Here is a 23,075-nt window from a genome sequence, read left to right as displayed (position 1 = left end):
AATTCGCTTTTCCGAAGAAAGACTTCTTTTAAAGCAGATTTTGTGGTAATCTATATTATACTTTCTTTTTAGGAGTGGGGGAGAATAATTGATAATGTACTGAATAATTGAAAGAATGATTTAGATTGTAAGACTCATTTAAATTCGCATTTTCTATTTCTGCAAAATGAATATTAATATTTATCTAATTTTAATAAAAGAAAATTTGAAAGAATTTTATTTTTTTAATAATTGTGCAAAAAAAATAAATCATATAAAAAAAGAATTTATTTTTTCTACTATTAAAATATGAAATATATAAAGCAGTACTTTTAAAAAACTTATTATACGTGTGCGATGTATATCCTACTCAATCAAGTTGTTATTAATTAGCAATTCTTATTTTTTTCATACGTTTCTCGTATTTAAAAAAATCAAAAATTTATCTTTTATAAAAAAATGGTAATAATTATTTCCTTTGTATAATTATTAATATCAAAAACAACGAAAGCTAACTTTGTTTATCAATGCAATAAATAAGCGATTAGCCATTAAAAAAAGACAAAACAGTAAGAAGTACAACGAGATACGTAGATATCCCTATCTACTTCTTATACGATTTTCTTTGTTATACTTCTTACAAGAGGACTGACTCACAGAATTAAATTAAATCTTACTCTCTATAAGATTATCATATGAGCGAAAAAAAGCGTACAAGTACGAAACAAATGTAAGACAAAACTCATGTCAAATCTTGATACTTTAATTGTAAATAGTTTTAATCTTATTTTATATTTTTTAATTATATAGAATTATATCTAAATATGAATTTGTTGAATAAAAATGAGTTCTCTATTCTATCGTTCGAAAATTTAAAGTGGTATAAACGTATTGGTGAGATTATATGTGATTATATGCAAGATTACATGCAATTTGAAGCTATAATTGATCTATCCATTAATCGATACAATTATATTTAGCAAATTCCTTCTCGTAGGATTATTTATATCTAAATTAGATTTGTATGATGTACGTTTCAGTCATTGATCTAATAGTACTTTAAAAGCGATCCAAATAATAAAAAGATCTCATTAATGTCTGCACTAAATACTAGATACTCTATGTCACTCTTTATGTACGGGATGTCTCAAAACTTTAAAATTATTATATTTTTTACTCAAGTAAAAATTGATCGAGAAGATTTAATGAACTGGTGATGGACTGGTTTTGAAACATCCCGCGTACGTACGTCGCTTATGCGTTGTACATTTCACAAGAAATAATTTTAAGGTATTTTGTACATTTTCCACATGTGCTTTATGTGGCTTGTGAACTTTAGTAATAAAGATAACTATATATATATATATATATATATATATATATATATATATATATATATATATATAATAAATAATTTAACATACAAACAATGTTGTCTCCTTGTTGTTGTGCAAATAAAAATTTTATTATTAAAACGTACACAAGCGTAAAAACATCACTGTACGTCAAACGTCATTTTCCAAGTCGAATAAAAATAATCGATGTAGAAGTTTTCGCTCGCACGTGCCACTCGTCCATTCTTTTCAACAGGGCACGCGCAGGGGGTAGAGCGCGATAAAGGGAACAAACGGGGAGAGGGGGGTCTTGCATCTGCCGTTCTGTCGGACCCTTACATGACGGTTAAACAGAAGGGTACCAATGGGTAAAAATGGACGAACTCCCTCGCGCACATGGGCCCCCCTCCCTCGTTTCTCAGACAACGGTTAGGAAAGTGAGGGGGTTGATAGACCATCGACGTTGGTCAACGGTTATTTTCATTGACAGTTCTTTGCGCGTCGTACGACGAGAGCGCACAAAAAAAAGTGCAGTTTCGCGAAAATAAAGCGGAAGAAAAGCGCTTCTTTTTCACGAGAAAGAATTTATCGAAGAAATTTTGCGCGCGGCAAAGGAATCATTAGTGCGCCTGTGTGAGAGAAAATCTCTGGAAAACATTCCGGCAGCGTCTGACGAAGCGTGATAAAACGGACAACCGATCCCGGAATTAAGAGACGAAGTTTGCAAACACGTTTCTATACGGAGGCGAAGACGTGTGAGTATCACATTACTTTTAGATGACGAAGCTGTAAGACAACCACCCGCACATATGCCAACTTTATAGCTCCTATATCGTTGAATCTATCCGTTCGCACAATTCTCGTCAATTTTATTGCAAGAATTACAATGTATTTAAGCATGCCGTTGAAACATAAAAGTTATTACGCGAAAATTTAATTAAAAGATTAATTAAATTGTACTCATCTCCTCTCCTTGTAGAGGAGAGCTACTAGATATTCTGAAATAATATTTTGGAACAATAAAACATTTGTAGATTCTTAGAAATATTTGACGTAAAAGATATCGAAGTTGGAAACAGATCCAATTAACTGAATTTCAATACATTAAAACAATTACATTGAAATAGAACGGATATTATACGGAGACGTACAATAGGTATTATTTCAAGTATAATTAATAATGTATTATCAACGTTCAATATAACATATTATGCTATTATTGTACATACTATTATTATATGTTATTTAAATAGTTGAGACAGTATGAATAATATTACACAAAATTGAAAATTGAAAAAAATAGACAAGTAGATTTTTTTTTATTTTGTAAGTAGACAGAATAAAACAGATTTTATTGAAATAATATTCTTGTGATTTTTTCAACAAAAATATATTTATTGCAAAAGAGAGGATGCGATTTTTCTAAAATATAAAATATTCTTATATTCACTGAATTACAGGTGGACAAGTGTTATATCAATCATAATGAAGAGATGTTCATCGGTAAGATGTTTATAATAACAATGAATATAAATATAAATGAATATAAAAATTTTGTTAAATAATGTATGGATTTTTATTATAATAGTAAGATGTTTATTATAATAATTGTATTGAATGTATAGAATAGAATGTTTTACTTACATATATGTCTATAATATAAGATGTATACATAAACTTTTTTTCAATATTGTAAGACAGAAGAAAGTAGATAATTATTTAAAAATACATAACTTAATAAAAATTTTTCATACCTTGTTCAACATGTATAGGCACCTTGTTTAGAAGACGTTGGCAGTGACACTAAAAGAACAAAAGGAATTACACAACATACGGTAAGATAAATTTAATTATCTCATTACCAATAAGACATAATAGCAAGCACACAGGTGACAATTTGAATTAAAAGTTAACAGTAAAAGTTGTTAGAATAACCAACAAAGTTGTTATTATCTGTTAGTATTTATCGGAATGTTTAATAAAGTTCAACAATGCTTATATAATCACTCTTTGTCCGTAATTATTATAATTGTTTTTACTTAAAAAGCGGTGTAACATCGCATTTAACTAAGAGTTGCTCGATCGTGTTATAAAGCGAAAATTGAATTCAGTTTCAACTTCTTGTGCAAATTTGCGAAGACAATTCAGAAAACAATTCACTAGAAGCAAACAGCCCAAGCGTTACCTCTCGAACTAGACTTTTGCGGTTGATGTGGTAAAAATACTTTTTTCGATATAAATTTTTTTATTTTGTATATATATATATATATATATATATATATATATATATATGTTATGCATTCGATATATTTAAAATTTTAATAGTTTTATATAATGAAAAGTTTATCATTTTAGATTTAATTATTAATTAAATATTTGCAAAAATTTAAAAATATTTTACTTGATTTTAAACTTATATAGAAACCTATATAAAAAATCACAATACAATTGCATTTGATAGTTTATTTTTTGTCGTACAAATTGTTGTAGCAAGTTTAACCACAATATGGTTTGATCGTGACAGAAGCCAAACATATCACCAACATGCATGCTATCTTTTAGACTTTTACATGAAATGTATACATTAAAATAAATTCTTTCATACTTTAAATGATTTTTTTTTAAAGTTTTATTGAAAATAAAGAGATAGAGTTTATATTCCATCTATTTTATAAATTATTAAATTGTCATATTAATAATAACTAGAACTTATATTATATATCTAGTATTTTGAAAGCAAAATAGTCTATATTGTAAAAAATTTATTTAACGTCGCTATTATTGATCAAACTTTGCTTCATATAATGTCCGGATATACATTTCATTTCCACAGAATCCAAATACAAAGGAATACCTCCAATTGGCTTTATCCAGAGTCCTAGAATTACAACGAAAGATCAATGAAGGCACATACATTGCAGAAATCGATAATGGTGGAAGTGATCTCGGTAATGAAAACTTTTCTTTACTTTACCTTTCTCTAGACATTACGTATCTTATACGTTTGACATCACCGGAAAAAAAAAACTTTTCCAATGTCCCAAGGAGAAAAGTTGCAATCACTAGCTTTTTCGTAAAGTTTTCCGTAAAGAACAAAGTTTGCTTTTGGTCAATACTTCACGTTAAATTTTTCAGTGCCACAAATAATTTATTCGAGCAATTTGTTATCGTATAAAATATTTGTATAAAAGAGACAAGACTCTTTTTTTATTTCTATATTATTTTATTTCATTAAAATAAAATAAAGAATTAAAAGATCACACGACTTATATTATTTGTTACAAATATCTTGAAAAAGATTCTGTGCAAAATCAAATTTTGGATAATATAACAATTACATTGCGAAACAATGTCAAATCCATACGCGGGCGTTAGGCGAAAACTGATTTTTGCAACATATCTTGGCAATCTCGTGATTCTTGATGCAATACAACGTCAATATCGTTCGCCATATCGTTCATGTGATATGTAGAGCGGAAAAAAATTACTTTATCGTCTAGGAAGATGCTAACTTTTTGCATATATGATAAATTTATATATTTCAGGAATAATAAATTTTTCTTATAAGCAGCAATTATAAATTTAAAAAACAATTTAACAATTTTGAAATACAATTTACAATATAAGTATTTAAATATTGTAAAAAAAAAATATTTTATACATTTGTTTTGATTAATATTTTTTTTATTTTCACATTTTAAAGATAGTCTTTATAATTGGCGATCCAATTAGCCTCGGTTGAAATATTTTACAGATGCATCAGGCAGCGAGGAAGATTTAATGAAGGAAATTTTTGCCAAAGTTTTTCAAGATCTACCCGGAACGCCAAGTTCGATCGCTAAAATAATAGACGGAGAAACGCATTGGAGGAATCCTCGTACGGATGCGATACATAGTAAGAGAATACAATTATTAGGTTTCGATACTTGTCGGAGAATGGCTCTTGAATTCATGAAAACCATTGTGCGAGAATCGCGAAACAGATCTCCCTCATTAGGTACGGCCAAGGCCGATGATTTGGCATTCCAACAAAACGAATCGTTGTATTCGAGAGATGAGATTCTGGCGAATGATTTGTGCAAACGAGAGTCGAACGCGGAAACCCGAGCAAGAATGTTGAGAAGTCTGGATTTGCATCTAGCCGCTAAACAAAGAGATTATACGGCTAAGTTAATGAATTCGGGTATATAGTACTCTTAGATGGAGATAAATCGGAAGCGGAAAATCTCTAAATTATATTCCAGCAGGATATATCATATTTTCGGTATTAATGCAATGAAAATTCAGAGCATATATTCGCAAGAATATCTTTATTCTGTTGGCATCTTCTCCCTGCGTAATCGCCTATAACAGATGAGTCCGTTTTTTAAAAAGCTTCTTAAAGACATCTTTGTCACATTTTAATATTTAAGATTACACATATAGAACTTTTAAGTCCACGCTTGATTTTTAGTAATCTCAGCTCTTACAGTATTTATGAAAACTTATCTAGTCATACACAAAACGTACTAGTCACAATTATTTGCATAATTATTTTGCAATGTTATTTATTTTAGATATCGTATATATATATTGTGTAAAGGATGTCCATGAAATGTCCTTTTAATAAAGATTCTTTGGTCAATTTGAGAATAATTTTTCCTCAAATAAAAATGTCGAGACATCAACAATTTTCGAATTTTTGAAATAACGAATTATAAATAATTTAAGGAAAGGGTGTTTTGCAAATTAAATTTTATGGACTTGAAAAATTACATTCTTCAATTAATTTCAATTAATTTCAAGCAGAATTAACTTTAATAGAAAGAAAAAATTTTAATTTAAAGTTTAATTACAAAAATGTATGATAACAAAAAAATGGAAACTTGCAAAAAATGGCAATCTCCGTCATATTTTTATTGAGGAAAAATCATCTCCAAATTGGTCAGAGAAACTTTCCTAATATTTTTATTTGATAAATGCATGAAACAAAGAAATGCGAAGAACAAGACTGTTTTATAAAAAAAAAAATATTTATTCACAGAGTGTACAAATAAAAAATCTCAAACTTCCAAACTATGAATAATATGTCTTAATCATAAAATGTACATATTACAAATTATAATTCATGATTTTGTGACTTTCGAATAAAGTCACAAAATGTTCAGCAGTCGAAACATCGGAAGATCGACTAGATCGACTTTTTATTTGAAAAGAAGACATACATAGATAAGGGATGGTAATTTCCAATAGAGTGCGAATAAAAATTATCGAACTAATTCTAGGAATCGCAAATCATTCTCTTTCAGATTTCACAGCTTGGAATCGCATTGAATCTTGGAGAACCTCGCGTTCATGTCTAATCAAATATTATGCGCGTTTATGCAATAAACTATCCTATACAACGAAGAGTAAAACACAATAAAATATCGATATAAATCAATAGTTTATAAGAATTGGCTTATCTATCATATTCCACAAAATTTTGCTTGTTTATCCAGAACAATATCTTATTGTTAGTTAAATGGAAATCATAACTAACTCGTGCACACAAAATACACACAAAAATCTACATAATCTTTAAAATCTACTTCGTCAATTTTAACACAACTATGATTGATTTGCTTAAAATGCACATATTATTAAATGTCCATCTTTCCCTCTCTGCGCATTACTATATTGCATTTATGCTAAAAATACACATTCTAACAAGTTTAAGACGATATATTGAATTAAACAGATCTAATTCACAAATATGTGCGACAAAAAAATTTCTTTATATAAAACAATTTAATAGTAATAAAGATAAAATTATCAATGTTTTCCAATTGTTATACATTTGAATCATTTTATGCGATAACTGCAATACTTATTTTATAAAAAGATTATTGAGATAATAAGCCCTCATTTTTATTAGGTTTTAGCCATTAATAAACTAGGAGCAATAAAACATCTATTTCTATGATAAAGATAATAAGCTATTTTAGTGTATTAATAATAACATTCTTTTTCTATTATTCGTTTCGTTGCAAAGAATTTCCTTTTATAACTTATCTATCAAAATAATATAATTAATATAATTTCATATTTATAAATTGCAGGAACAATTATAAATATATTGCATTGTTGTTTAAAATGTAAAACGAATTAATAGCTATGAAAGAAGCGGCTATAATTATATCTAATATCTATCCTTTATAAAAATATAAGATCTTAAAGTATCCAGAGATAAATTTTCTGCCGATTCTAATCATTGTTAGAGTAATTAATGTGTGCATTATGTTTCAAAATCTCAAGTGCTACATATAATAACTCTTACATATACCTAAACATTTCCGTAATCTTTCACCTCCCCTTCGTTAAGACAATTGTAAATTCGATGACACTTGAACAATAAAATATGACAAAAGAGATCATACATTTAATAAAAAATGATCACAGCACGGAATAAAAGTTTTGTAAGATATTTTAAGAGAAAACTTAAGAAAAAATGCTGACATTCGAAAAAAAATGATTCAGTTGCATAGCGACTTTTGTATTTCTATGTATTATTATCACAAACTGTTTTTGACATTAAATTTTCCCATCCATTCTATATACAAATCTATACGTATATGTATTTAGCACGTCAGGTAATTTAATCACCGAGCAATTCTATAATTTTTTGACAAAACTATCATCTTTCGCTACACATAGAGGGCTTTGGGCCAGGGGATTTCCAATTGTTGTTTATTATAAAGGCGTAGTCGATACCGTATCGTAGACCTATCGTTGAAGTCGATCCGAGACATTCGATAAACATTCGCAAAACTTCGCCGACGATCAGTGTCAAAGATATCCTGTTCGAAAATTTGTGCGTAATCTCCATTACATAAAAGAACTCTCAAAATCAGAGAAACAAACAATTTTTAGCGTGTCCGCATATTGATTACTGTCAAGAAATAGACGCTTCTGTCAGCTATCGTGCGTATAAAAAAAAAATTAATTTACTCATTTTAATTGCCACTGCGAGAATTTTAATAAAGGTAGTGATCTATTTCTTTTATAATAGCGTGAATATTTATACCCAGAATTAAAAACAAATAAATAAATAATTTCAATAGTGCCAATAATTGAATAAGCCATTTGTTTAAAACATAACGTAAATCGATCTTTCAATATCTCATTAATCCTTCATTTATATCAACTGATACTGATAATGAGCAATGTTATCTTATATTTGATATTTTTTTCCATACACTGATCGTAAAATATTTTGATATCATATTTTTATGCCAAATTGTATCTGATATCATTATCTCATACTAAAATTCTTCGATTCATCGTGATTCAAAACTCGATTTATGTCGCTTTTCAAGCGGCGGGTTGATTTTTTTTAATGCTGTTGCACGAGAGTAGGCCCATTGCCGGGGTTTCTCCAAGGATCCGGTATATCGAAATGATCGGGGACCGTGATTAATGCGTCGGCAGCGGTACGATCTCCGCTACAATTTTTGGGCTTGACGCGAGTAGTGTTGACGCATTCGATCGGCAGCTTAAAGAACTCGAGCTTGTAATTGTAGCCCTGGCTGGCGACGCGGATTATCGTGTGTAATGGCACCTCCATGTAGGGCAGCTCTTCGGGTTTCTTATCGAGGAAGAATCCGATGATGCAGCGCAGCACCGCTTGATGAGACACCACGAGGACGTTATTGGAGCGCTGTAACTCGGCCATTACCGGCTCGACACGTTGCATCGCGTCGATGTAACTCTCGCCCCATGGATAACGATAACGCAGCTTATCTTGATCACGCCAGGCGAACTCCTATCGTAAAATTACGTGGACGATGAGAAATATAGTCTTGTCACATTATATTCACTTTATATCATCCAATATTTTTAACTCTCTGATAAGAATTAATATCACCCACACAAATAACCATCTAATCTATGTCTTTATACGCGAATATTTTTTAATTGGCGATCAATATCTCGAGCGAATTACTTGAGTTTATCGGACGATCTCGATCAATATAATTACCTGCGGGTAATGCTCCTGCATTTCCTCGTAGGAGAGACCCTCGCACACTCCCGCATGAAGCTCGTTCAAAGCCGCTACGTGCTCCTGAGGGGCTTCGATACCACGCGCCGTTGCGATTGTTCTGCGAAGACGACTGGTGAGAACCCGAAGATCGGGAATACGCATGGCATTAAACTTGGTTGATAAAGCTTGAGCGTAACGCTCGCCCCTGGCACTTAATACCGCGTCACCGCCAACTTTACCGAGCACATTGTACTCGCTTTCACCGTGCTGTATATAACGCAATATAAAAATATGAATTAGAAAATGTAAAATCATGACTGCATATACAATATCTGAAAATTTACACAAACAAATCCGAAAGGCAATAATTCTCGAAAATACTATATTTTTTTTTTATACAATTCATTTATGTTATATAATGCAAAATAATGTTAATTGCTCACCCTCGAGAAATAAAGAGTGTGAGGTTTAAGACTGATGTCTCCGAGGTATCCAAGCACGGTAGTTTCAATGTGACCGGACACCTTGCAGGTCTCCATGTCCATAGTAGCAGTGTCGATTCTGATCCTAGGATAGATTCTGTCATCCATCGGCTCATACGATCGGGCATAAAAAGCGATCTTCGAGCGCAGATCTTCCGCGGCCACGATGGCGTCTACACCTGCATAGTCGGCGCTATGTTTCACAATCTCCTGTTGATTGTGCTCCAGAATTTCCGGATCGTCGCAGACGCATTCGATGAATAGAACGCGATAGCCGAGCTGACCGGAGAAGTGATCGTAGACCTCCGTGCGCTGCGCTCGCGTGATCAGCATAGCGTCCAAGAGCTTGAAACGGGGAAAGCTCAAGATAATAACATTGCGATTAATCGTAATTTTTTAAGGATATTATTGATAGGCAGAGTCGAGTAAGTCGAGATCTTAACGGAAAGGCGATGTTATGCGATGAAAATAATATTGCGATCTCTCTACGTAATCACATAAAAAAAAACTGTCATAAATATGTTCCATGAATACTTACCGCTACGGAATTTCCGGATGCGAGCCACGCCGAGCAATCTAGCATGGCATCTCTCTGTGCGAGAGCCATTAATGCATTGTTTGCCGCATTATCTGATCGGAGAAGTTCACGCGATATATGAGGTTCGACTCGTTTTCTTCGATAGTCACTCACGCGAAAAACTGAAACAAGATTTATGATGCATTGTAATTCACGAAACATTTTTCTAATACATGTGTTTAAATAAGAATAAAAATCAAACACGATATAAATGAGTGCAACAAATCTTTGCAAAGTCATGTAACGGATGTACGGTATTAGACAAGATAGTATCTAAAAAGATATATCATTAAATATGCATTTACCTTTTGTGGTTACGCCATTCCAATTAAGTCTGCGAGCAAGACTCTGGCTGATTTGGCTTTTCCCACGAGCTGGTAAACCACAAATGGCTATAACAACCCCAACAAATTTGCGCGCTGACTTCGCTACTGCCGGCATTCTTGCTGCGACCTTTTCCTTGCCGGGATCTAAATAGAAAATGGACAAACTTTAAAAAGTATATATTTATTGATTATGCAACTTGTGCAGATACTGATTTAGCATATTAGTGATGAAAGATTATTTTGTGCCTAACTAGATTTATATTTAAATATTAAAAAATAATTTATTAAGAGTGTATTAAAATGTACAATAAATATTTGTCTTAGAAATATCAAAATTTCTGTAACATTACACATAAATCGACAACGTGTTAAAATCGTATTTCGCATTTGATTAATTTAATTTTTTGATAAATGAAGAATATATCGAAAAATAACGATATAATATGTATCTGGCAAAATATATTTTCCTCGAAACTTTGCTCCGAAACGTCATCAAAATTTTTCAAAATTACAGAACAAAAGTTAAATATAATATTATTAGTCAGAATCATTTCGTTAAATGAGCTTGCTATAGTAGCGAATATATTTTGGCAATATGTCTGATTTTGTAGTTACAAATATATAAGTAGAGTAACATGAGAATGATTAGGTATATGTAATTCACAGTACATGACAATGTGACTTTGGACCTGCAAAAACGTAACTCGTTTTTCTTCGAAATAACGTTGAACGTGAAATGTATATACGACGGGTAAGCGCGTCAAGAATTGTGGAAGTAAATGAAATCATTTAAAAATATTGTTTATTGTTAGCTTCAATTTTGTGTTTGTTCAATGTTTACGTTGCGTCACGCACTTGCAACAACATCTAATTACGAATACGAAGCAGGCATAAACATGACGTTACGAGACATCATATTTTTTTCTGTGCGCAGAAAAACAATTCACATCATAGCAATAGTTAATTTCTTGTTGAAGGCTAAACATATTTATACATATTTGTAAAAAAAGATACAATTATTCCAATAATCTTGAGTCGGAAAACTCGTAGAATGTTTTCTAGACAAAACGAAAAACAAAGTTTTTTTTATCATAAATAAAGAACAATGATTAAATAGATTAGTCAGTCAGAATGGCAAGTATTTAATCTAAATTCTCGAGCGCTTAATGCCAACAGTTTACAAAGAAGCTTACTGAGTATTAAAAAACGACAAAAAAAGATAGAGAATTTATATATATATATATATATATATATATATATATATATATATATATATGTATGTATGTATGTATATAATTTTATTAATTAAAATGTAAGCTATTAAAAAAAAAAAGATTTTAGGAATCAATTCAAAACATTTAAAATAAAACATTAAAATCTCGTTATATCTCTTTCATGCTATATTTTTTAACAGTTTGATAATAGTTTTAACATTAAGATAAACGGATAAATAACATAAATATTTATTTTATATACTTATTTTGTGTTTATATAAAGCTGCGTGCAAATTATCTTACCTAACATACACATATTTCCGTAAAAATATAAAGATTAAAGATTACTCTATGCGACTCTCGAACAGCTGACAAGAATGTCAGAGTTAAATGACAGACGATGAAAGAATCAAAACTTGATTGTCCTGCACTCGTTCTACGTTCGATATGTAAATCTCACCAATACTAAGACGACAAATAAGTGGGCAATCAAATATGTATGATGCCTCGTGTCACCATTTGTGTTCCCACACCAGGAACGAACTTTATATTTAGAATTACGAATGCTCGTGCACATTAGTTTGGCTTTTCCGTGCGTCATCAAAACCAATAGTAAACCACCTTTCAAAGATGGCAAAAATCGTACAACAAAAAAATAAGATAATTATCGTAGTTTCTTTAAATTTTCCGAATGTGAAGTATGTTCTATTACTATTAAAAATTGTTTAAGTGCTGAGACATTATATTAATTAAAGCTGTACGTGCGCGCGAACTAAATTGATAATTTTTTAATCATTGTTGATTATTGGATAATTATTATGGTTATATCGCAAATAAAACGGAATGACTCAAGAAAAAATATTATTTGTTAAGATACAATAAGCGCTCTTATCTTTTTCTTTCTATATATTAAAATTTAAAATGAAAAGTACTTTAAATTCGTGCTATCTAATCAATATTATCACAAAATAAATACAATATACTATATTTACTATTTAATAACAAAAATGACAAATATTTAACAGATCAAGAATAATATAAAATTATTTTTAACATTGAGATTAATAAGTTTAAAAATGTTTTAATTTAAGTGTTTAGTCTATGAATAAATTTAATAATAATTATTAAAAAGTTATGATTTATAACATCATTCCATATCTTTGCTTCATGATTTCTTCAACAACTTTTTTATATTCGCGGAAATATTAAAAAAATTACGAAAGAAATCATATTAATTTTAAATTTTTTTTGTATTTGCATAATTTACTTATGAGATAAGGTACGAATATGTTTGGTTTTTTAGACGACATAATGATAAGTTATCGATTTCTCAATGCCACTCTGGAATGATAAATTGAAATACGTTTCGATATGTACGGATTTATCGTCACAGATAGATAATATTTAACGACATATAATGTTTGGTTTTCAGATTAAAAAAAAAAAATTTTTAATGTGTGAAATATATGTAAAATACTTTTTTCTTCTCTCCCTCTCACATACACATATACACATACGCGCATGCAATTTCATGTAAAAATATATTATTTAATATTTAAAATTTTGAAATTTTATTTATTTAAAAATGTATGATCGCACAACGTTACATATATATCTATGTAATTACAATTAACATATATATATATATATATATATATATATATATATATATAATATTTTATATTATACAGTGATATATGTATTATATATAATACTATTATATATCACAAAATGTTCTAGCATCGTTTTTATATTATTTGAAGATTCTTTTATAAATTTTTTATAATTTTCGTAACAAAGCATATATTCTCACAATTATCTTTTGATTTGATATGGTTAATTATTTCAACTAACAATAAGTGTTGCTGCATATGTGAGAAAATTGCATATTTTAATGAAAAATATTATGTTATGAAACAGGACATGATATTTATGTATCATAAACAGAAATTATAGGTGCAATATTTAAGTTCGTATGAGTAATTCATTAATCTTCAATAATACTTTTTAATTTTATATTTTCCCCTCTTTCTCTCTCTCTCTCTCTCTCTCTCTCTCTCTCTCTCTCCCTCTCTTGAAGACACGGTATTGATTCTTTGATTACATTCATAAGATTATATTCCAAGTATTAGCATTGTAAGAATGTTATGTGAAACAATGTCGTTTGTAACATGAGAATATTGTCGCGAATAAAAGTACGGATGTTGTAATAAAAGTGAAACATATATTGATGAGAATTAATAATTATGTCTACATTCTCGAGTTCACATAACGTGTATGAGAAAAATCTAAATTAAAAGTGTAAAATAGAACATTATTTTTTTTTTATGTATTGATGATTTGTTTCAAAAGCGCTACGTATATGAGAAATAAAATTAGAAAATTAAGTTTAATATTTTACGAAAAAATTGCATTTATATTTATTTATATTCTTTATAATTTTAACCTCTCAAAGCATATTAAAAACAATGACAGTACAATATAAACTTGTACATTTTTTTTTCATCTTAAACATGCAAAATTTGCTTTTGTTAATTAAACACAAGAAATGGCAAATAAAATATAAATATAATGTAAGCAGAATAGTGCTGGTTACTACAGACGACGACCTCAATATGCAAGGCGTTATTTTCCTTTCACTTTTCATTATTTCTTCGAATTTCATTATAAACCGGCTTCTAACGTAAAAGATTCACCAATGTTCTTTACGTTATTTATGCGATGTATGCGTTCTATATATATGTACATCTTTCATAGAGAAATTCAGCATTCAAATATAAGAGAATAAAAAGCATAAATGGTTTTTGCCTACTTTCAGTTGGTGTTTATTGTGACATAACGAGTGAAATAATATAAATGCATGTATAGATATATTGGTAGTCTTATAGGAAACAATTATATTACTTGACTGAAATTATATTACTTGACTGAATGAAACTATTCAAACAATCATGTGTATATTGCGTACAATAGATAATTCAATAAGAAAATTATACTAGCATTTATGAGAGAAAAAATATAATAACTCTTAAAAATTTTACTGATATATTTATTTTTTTAATTTAATTTAGTAATATAATAAGTAAGACAATTTAAATATATATATGTAATTATTTTTTGTGATTACATTTCTGGTTTAATTAAGAATTTAAAATATATTTCAAAAGCTTTTTTTTTAATTTCTTTATTTATAATATGTAAATTTTAAATATTCTGTAGCGTGAATCTAAAAAAAGTTATGCAACAACAATATTTTGTTGTAATTAAGACTTTGATCTGTTACAATTTTTTATCTTAATTAGTTCTCTCGATTTTTTTTCGAGAATTATATAATAAGATGTTCTCATACAACCGAAAGCTTAATGTTTATCTGATGACTTATGTGTTCCTTTATCATATGTTCTTTTATCAGTTTTTCTACATTTTTAAATTAGTTTCATCGACTGTGTCGATGTAAATTTAATTGTATTTAGATAAGTCATTTTATCTCTGTAGAAATAAATACTTAGAGAACATGCGATGCTGTAGAAAAAAATATGACTTATATAAGCAGACGTCACAACATTCCGTTGACATCAAGCGTAAATTTACCTTGACGCTCCTCTGTGTTAGGAACCATTGTAGCTGCGTCAGCGTACGAGGATGTTCCCGTGTTAGACGTCTGTTTCCCGACAAGATCGTTTCTTCTCTCCTGCAGAATGCCGGCTTGTAGAGCTAGTTTTCTGATCGCTAGACAATAACCCAGTAACGGAGCCGCTAGCAGGTCAAAACATGCGGCGACCCAGGGCATAACCGGGAAACCCCGTATGACGGAGAACAATCGGTCGTTCGAATATACGGTTCTCCTCCTTCTCTTTTGATGACAATTATTAGTTGACTAAGGGATAATCGCGAGGATCCTTGGAACAAAAGGAAGCCCGACACGGCGAGCCGTTCCAAAAGGCCAACGAGCAAGAGCCACCTCTACTCTATCGTGCGAATATCTCTCTATTCGCGAGTTATAGCGCCAGTCTGGCCTGCTTCTACTTCCTGATCAAGCTCCCGGCTAAAGCTCTTCCGAGAAGTGGTCGCTGCTCGTGTGCCGTATTATAGATAGCAGGTCCTCCCTCATTCCAATTTGCTTGATCCTCACCTCTGGAGCCAGTTTGCGGGCTTCCTTGAAATCGGTCAGATAAAGGTCCTGGTTTCTAGATCGCGGCGTGCCGCCTAATTTTTCACGCTTCCTCACGTCCGTTCCTCCCGCTGCTGTTTTCGATGATGATGTTGTCGTTGCTGAAGTCGGTGCTCGTTGACGACAGTGCGCGCGCGCAGCCAAATATACCTGCTGATAATTTACATAGTAACAGCGACACCTCGCTCCAATCTCATCGATGGCTTCACGATTCTCGAGCCTTCGTGATTTTGGGTTTTGAGTCGAGATCACCGTATAGTTAATTGCTTCGACACTCTCTGTGCTTTACGCCCCAATTTTCTTCCCCTTCCTTCTCTCTTCCTCTTCGGCTTCCTCCTACAAACGACGCGCTATCGTTATGTAGATATTCGGCCAGCTGGTACTAGAGAGATATTTCAGCTGCTGCTTCTCGGGACTTATTGTAGATGCAACGATTTTTCAGCTTTGATTCCTCTGCTTCTGTTTCAGAAAATACACTCTCTATCGCAACGCAGAGCGCAAGTGTGCTTATTCGGATAAAAATAAATTTCACTTATTGGAACGGTCGATACTGTACTTGTCTGCTCTCCGTCGACTAGTAGTTCTGGTTCCGTCGCGGCTTTTAGCAACATCGACCAGAATCGCAGGCGAGCTCTTCTGCCAATGGAAGACTGGCTGGCCCCTCTACCACGATATCAGACAAACTTGCGCGCCATGAACAAACATTCGTTTTTCCTTACGACCATAATTCGATGTGCCTGTTTGTCACGAAAATCATGAACAATGAAAATTCATCAGTTTCTACTTTCCATAAAATCATGTACAATGACATAACGTCTTTTTTTTACATTTGCAATGTTAGCTTCGCTTACTTTATCACAGTTGAATCGACTCTACCTCTCTTTTCGACGAAAATTTTCAAAGATTTAGAAAGACTATTCTTGTGTTCTTAGTCTTGTTTGGATCCAGGGCACGATGATCTGGACAATTTATACCAATTTGACGACATCGTCATACACATCTGATTAGAATCATAAATTACATGTGTTACGCTTGATGAAACCAGCTCGCATTTTTCTTGGCGGATCGCATGTTCAAAGTCCACAGTTGTTTTCTCTATTTTCATGTAATCGTTTGGCAAACGATCATGCAGGCGCATATGTATATGTTCGCCGTCATTGGCGGAGTTAAACGAAGAGTCGCGCCCAGATCATTAATGTCCTGACCTGTCGGGTTAGATGACATGTACGCCAATGTGGAGCAACTTCTTCTTATAGACAAAATGTGAACTTTGGAACTTGCTTCGATGTCAAAATAATTTAGAAAATAACAAGAAAATTTTGTATATCGTCAATTAATATTAGAACACTAAACTACTAATGGATATCTATATACATGTGCACGCATAGAGATACGTCTCGTTTTCGTGATAAGCTTGCGAAATAATCGATCAAAAGTTGTTATGGTAGCTTTTAGCTATGTATGCGTTTTTTGCAAAATAATTCCAAAAGTGTTAAGAAAGAGAATTCAAAAAATATTAAGCGAATGATTTAAAATAAAGGAAAAGGATCTTCTTTCTAATAATAATAATTTAGTTTAAATAACTTTTAATTACAGTAAATTTCTTAAGTTTTTAATAATTATTAGTTATAAATTCATATAATTAGATATAAAAATTATAAACATTTTATTACATACATACATATATATATATATATATATATATATATATATATATATATATGTATGCAATAAATGTATATACTTTCAACATAAAAATGTTTTCCCCAAATTTTTACAAAAAAGCCAGCATGCATAGCTCTTCTGGAAATTTTCACAAAACCTAATAATTTTCATAAAAACAACAGATAAAGATTATCTATATATTATGTTTACAATAATAAGACAATCATACACACGTAATTACGCCACAAGAAATGAGATTTTTTTTATTATTATATCTACGTAAGTAAATGTCAGAAGCTTAAGTTATTCGATGATAGAAGGAAAAAATATTATATATTAAACATGTGTATCTCTCATTACACGTGATAAATGCGATGCGTGATAGAGGTCACGAATGATATTGTAACAAAATGATATTGACTGCAATCGTGATTAATTTTAATAAATTTGTAAGCGCACACTATTCGTTAACAGATCCGCGTAAACTAGTAAAATTTGATCTCTTATGCGCAAAAATAATTTTTAATTGAAGAAAGAAATGATTTCTGATTTGCCATTAATATACTTTCTAAAGAAAAAGACGATAAGGTGACGCGATCATTGAGACAATTGAGATGCAAAATGAATATCGCAGATAAAATCGCAATCTTATTTGCATATATGAATAGCCTCGTCAATGTTCACAAGAGTTTATTGATATGATTGTGCGTTATTAGATAATGGTCCATTTCAATTCTAACATTCAATGGAGCTCTATCGAGTTAACTGGAAAGATAAAAGCCAGGTTCGTATACAGATCTGTCTTGCTTGAGTTGATTTTTGAATTATATTTAAGTAAAATTTCCTCCTTTTCTGAAGCATTCTTATCATTAGATGCTGTTATTGAAACAATTATATTACACATTTTCATCGTATCTACGGTGAATTTTACAATTAATGTTTTCCACGAAATGATAATTCACTATATTATTACAATGATATTTCACTATATTAATTTCACTATATAATTTATTTATATGATTAATCAGTATTATATAAACTAAAGCAATTTCTGTTTCTACGATTTTTAAGTTTATATAATTTCATAAGACTAATAAAATAAGTAATAAAATAAAATTAATGAATCTTTCAAAATTTTAACTTACAATTAGTCCTAGATTTAAAAAAAGAAGATATTTTTAAAAAACTATTAAAAAGTCACAAAAATTATTGCTTTTTATATCTCCATGCTTTTTGTTTTATTAATTTATATTATGTTTGTTTATTTATAACACAAATTCGATGTACAATATTTAGATATTAAAAACTAATTTAAAAAATGATATAGTCTTTCATAAAGACATTTACAGGACACAAGGAGATGAAAAGTAACTTGCTGCTTTTAGTTTTGGCACAGCTTCGAATTCAAAGCAACTAAGGCGAGTTCTATTTTAAAACGATTGTTACCATGAATATCCACGTACAGGCTTGCGGTCACTGCCGTCTATTAACCACAAAAGAGAGAGAATCGTATCTCTAGAATAAAGGATAAAGTGAGATGATAGAGATCGTTCGGCCATTGTTCTCCGAAAGAATTTTCGAGAATATAAGTAAATAAAATTGCATAAATAATAATGAAACGCTATATTAATAAAGATAGTAATGTAAAAAATAATCAAAAGTAATTCAGCAATTTATGTTTTCGATTGAAAAAGAGTTGGGGTATATATATATATATATATATATATATATATATATATATATATGTATATAAGTGCATCCTTTATGTAATGCAGTCTGAACATCAAGAAAATTGAATCATAGATTGAAATTCATACTTGACACAGGATGCACTGTCTTCATCTATTTCACTTAAATTAATCTTTATAGTATATATTCTCACTTTATATATAGTATACATTCCTTAATCAAATTTGTGTACAATAAAATAAAATAATAAAAATAATATAACATATGTACATAAAAGCATTTATTATATAATATACAATATTATATTTTTTTTATCGAAAAATGTGGAATGGAAAACATTATGTTCAATGTAACTGTAGATGCAGTAAGTATGCATATAAATATATATATTGTTCAGAAAATTCCAATCGAATGCGCGAGACCTGCATAAATATGTAATGTTGTTGCGCCCATGAAAAAAGTGGTGACAGCTTTAATAATTAATGTCGACCATGGGCCAGCTAATAAAAGTGATGTAAGAAAGTCTAATACAAGCGGCCTGTACACTGTAAGCACGAGCATACCAATCACTATAGGAACTAAACCACGCCGTAAATCATGCCTCGACCACAACCAAACCAATGTTGCAGTCGTTATATGTTGTACCTGTTAAAAACACATTATATAAGTTTAAAAATTTTTTTATATTCTTTTATGATTAAAAAAGGTGGAAAAAGCATGTTTAATATTAACCCTTAATGTGCATACTTCAGCAGAATTACATAACGGTCACACTGGAGTTGTTTCAGCCCCCATTCTTAAATGCTTACTGCAATGAAGCTATTTGAATTTTTTGCTTGAAAAAATTACATAATAACTTTGAAACATCCTTCTATACAACGGAATTGTGTTTTTACATAAAATTTGATTTTGAATATGAAAAAAAATTCCCCAAAATTCCACCAAAAAACAACGTGAAAAATGACTTTTTTTACTCAAAAAATCAGAACTCACACTATTTTTGATATTTTAAGCTAAAAATTTAACGTGTTACTCTCAAGATGTGACACTTTAAGAAAAAAATTAGTGCAATAGAGCGCATTCTAAAAAGAGATTTATTTTGAGAATTGAAATGAGGAATCAGAGTAAATTGATGTTGAATTTGTCAATCTGACCCCACAGTGCATGTTAAGGGTTAAATAGATATTTCAATTTCTCATTAAACAAACAATAAGTTTTTACCAAATTGATGTTTGATTCAAGACTCTTTTGAATATATTTCCAATCAAATTCAGCACCACGAGCTCCAACCCAAAGTAACAAGAATCTTGTGAGCAGCACTTCCGCTCCTGCCCATCCTATGCCAGCAGTTAACACTTTAGCATGACCTTTACCAGGAATACCATTCAGTACCAACAATATTCCTGCCAAGTCCGCTAGATCAATAGATGATTTTAAAAATTCCTAAAAACATATTTCTATAATTAATTAAAAAATGTAAAATCTTAAGCTAATGTAGAAAAAGATATCAAATTTAAACCTAAAGAAATATAGGTACTATATATTTTTTTACAATATGAAGTAATAATGCAATAGATTTGAGGGTTTGAGTGCAAAGGGACAAAATTTGTTGAAAGAAAACTAATAATGCGTACTCCAAAAACATCAAAACCTTCTTCTCCAATATTGTCAGCGGTTGGGAAAAATGTGGCAAGTGCCAGCATTTTTACGAGTTGCGTGAAGATGTAAATACCACCTGCTTGGATGCATTTCCAGAAAGCACCGTATTCAGATCTAAAAATATTTTTCTTTACTACTTGTATCTTTTATTATAAATCTAGGTTAAGAAATCTCAAAAATCTTTCTCGGATACTTACAAGCCGGAATATTTGTACGTTAAGTAGTATGGCACGTATACTAATGCCAAACAATTTCCAAAGTGATATAATGTCATTTTTCAGTGATGTTCAATTAACATTATTTTTAAAAAAATGAAAAATTTATAATAGAATAATGAATGAGAACATCGTAATCAGTGACATGAGATTGTAGAATTTTCTGACACGCATGCGCGCTCTTTAGCAGCTGATCACCTGACTGCTTTGACAGACACGGAGACACGTGCTTCGATGAAACGCAAAGTGCTTCTTGGTACTTTTAAAAATCTTTTATTTTCTTTTTATTACTGACAATGAGATGCAAATAATTTTAATTATCTGAGCTTATAATGTATGTTATGATATATGAAGTATATAAAATTGTACTATTTATAGATTATAAGAGAAAAAAATATAAAAAGTAACAAAAGAGTTAATCAATGATGTTATTATTTAATTGATAAAGAGATCTTTAAATCTTTTTTCTTTTGCTTTGGGATTATTTTATTAATGTAACATCACTGTGTCGCTAACTATGTTGGATTGCTGGAATTCGTATTCACAAGTCTCTTCTAAACTCTGTAGGTAAGATTCGAAGATTCTAATCAATTCTAACCTGCAAGTGTTTGATAAAAATGTCTCTTTTCTCATCTGTGATGAATAACATATCGAACACATTTTGTTATGAAAAAATACAAATTACATTTCTTAAAAGTAAGAATATCCCATTATTTGATTATTTTGTATGATACTTTCTAAAAAGAAAACCAGTTATTCTGTTAGGTTAAAAAACGCGACATATAAACAATACATAAATCTCTCTTTATAATTATAATAATTTAAATAATCACAATTAAATGCGCATTGTTAATTACATGTTAATTTGTCATGACGTAGATCTTTGTATTTTAAAAGAAACTATATTTTCTAATACTAAAATGTAGTAAATGTGGTTTCATGAAACTTGGAAATAAACAAATGTGTCACAATTTTGCAATTATAAGAAAGAACTCGGTCAGAATGTGGTACATTCTGACTGCCTTTTTCAGTTTGCCATTTAGCCCCTTGTTGTAGCAAGAGATTTTTCTGATGCCACACACAGTCCCCTCTTTTATATTTTAACCCCTTTGAAAGGGGTATAGTCACCCCTTTCCCCATAAAAAAGGGTAGCTGCTAAAAAAGGGGTGTTGCAGCAGCAAAAGTATTGACTATGATTCTTAAGCAGTTTGTGACATATGTACATAAAAATCTTTGTATTTTCTATTTAAATATGTTATAAACACAATATATATAAGTATTTTTTAAGTTAAACAAGTTAAAATTAGTATTTTTTATGTTAAACAAGTTAAAATTCATCAGTAATATTAATAAATTAAGTATTGATAGAACATCTATTGATCTTTACTGCACAAGTATTAAACTGGTCAATTTTTTCTCCTGTTTTCAGTCAAAATTGATAGGGTACTACGCATGGGTCATGGGATTTAGACTGCTCCGTCAGAGCATGCTCCGTGTTCCAAAGACTGCCGCTTGCTATCCCTCTCCAACGTTTCTTGCGGAGGATAAACTCCTGGGGGTTGGTTGAGAGCTGCCTGTGATTGGACAGGATTGTATTGGATCTACCCTGCAAACTACTCTGCATGGAAAGAGTAGCTCAGTTTGCCACAGGCTGTCGTTGAATTTGCTTGGCAATGTGCTTCTTATCAAACAGTAATCAGAGTGTCAGAATTATTGCAAGTAATGATGGTTTTGAATGTGCGTATTCCAAATGTACTATATT

General features: G+C 30.5%; 4 protein-coding genes across 12 annotated transcripts in view; 2 read left to right on the top strand and 2 right to left on the bottom strand.

Annotated features, from left to right (window-relative positions):
• The window catches only part of LOC126856941 (neuropeptide CCHamide-2 receptor-like), a 60,163-nt gene extending 58,913 nt beyond the window's left edge, over positions 1 to 1,250 (top strand). For all 7 annotated transcript variants that reach the window (XM_050605970.1, XM_050605965.1, XM_050605969.1 and 4 more), the window contains one exon: positions 73 to 1,250. In XM_050605970.1, the coding sequence (XP_050461927.1) occupies positions 73 to 88 (16 nt within the window). In that variant the 3' untranslated portion in view covers positions 89 to 1,250. The remainder of the gene's footprint in view (positions 1 to 72) is intronic.
• A 494-nt stretch (positions 1,251 to 1,744) lies between these two features.
• LOC126856965 (uncharacterized) lies at positions 1,745 to 7,895 on the top strand. Its single transcript, XM_050606014.1, has 5 exons — positions 1,745 to 2,068; positions 2,774 to 2,816; positions 3,086 to 3,148; positions 4,147 to 4,261; positions 5,068 to 7,895. Exons 2-5 carry the CDS (start codon positions 2,799 to 2,801, stop codon positions 5,502 to 5,504), a joined length of 633 nt encoding a protein of 210 aa, XP_050461971.1. The 5' UTR covers positions 1,745 to 2,068; positions 2,774 to 2,798; the 3' UTR covers positions 5,505 to 7,895.
• LOC126856929 (6-phosphofructo-2-kinase/fructose-2,6-bisphosphatase-like) lies at positions 6,307 to 16,706 on the bottom strand. Of its 2 annotated transcripts, none has more exons than XM_050605949.1 (6): positions 15,506 to 16,706; positions 10,680 to 10,844; positions 10,336 to 10,496; positions 9,759 to 10,142; positions 9,313 to 9,582; positions 6,307 to 9,096 (listed from the first exon to the last, which is right to left on the bottom strand). In XM_050605949.1, the coding sequence occupies exons 1-6, from the start codon at positions 15,702 to 15,704 to the stop codon at positions 8,668 to 8,670; spliced, it is 1,608 nt and encodes a 535-aa protein (XP_050461906.1). In that variant the 5' UTR covers positions 15,705 to 16,706; the 3' UTR covers positions 6,307 to 8,667. The 2 variants fall into 2 exon arrangements, with proteins under 2 accessions (XP_050461906.1, XP_050461907.1); XM_050605950.1 differs by lacking the exon at positions 15,506 to 16,706 and adding an exon at positions 12,218 to 12,382.
• Positions 16,707 to 19,697: 2,991 nt separating this feature from the next.
• LOC126856962 (transmembrane protein 147) overlaps positions 19,698 to 23,075 on the bottom strand; it is a 135,551-nt gene continuing 132,173 nt past the window's right edge. The window contains exons 2-5 of one of the 2 annotated variants that reach the window (XM_050606009.1): positions 21,296 to 21,388; positions 21,074 to 21,212; positions 20,661 to 20,882; positions 19,698 to 20,084 (exon numbers count right to left, since the gene is read on the bottom strand). In XM_050606009.1, the coding sequence (XP_050461966.1) occupies positions 19,833 to 20,084; positions 20,661 to 20,882; positions 21,074 to 21,212; positions 21,296 to 21,372 (690 nt within the window). In that variant the 5' untranslated portion in view covers positions 21,373 to 21,388 and the 3' untranslated portion in view covers positions 19,698 to 19,832. Of the gene's footprint in view, positions 20,085 to 20,660; positions 20,883 to 21,073; positions 21,213 to 21,295; positions 21,528 to 23,075 lie in introns of those variants that run through there. The other variant, XM_050606008.1, reaches the window with a different exon arrangement.

Source organism: Cataglyphis hispanica, chromosome 20 (genome assembly GCF_021464435.1).
Source record: "Cataglyphis hispanica isolate Lineage 1 chromosome 20, ULB_Chis1_1.0, whole genome shotgun sequence".
In the NCBI taxonomy this organism is placed as follows: Eukaryota; Metazoa; Arthropoda; class Insecta; order Hymenoptera; family Formicidae; genus Cataglyphis; species Cataglyphis hispanica.
This window is presented reverse-complemented; position numbering and strand designations above follow the sequence as displayed.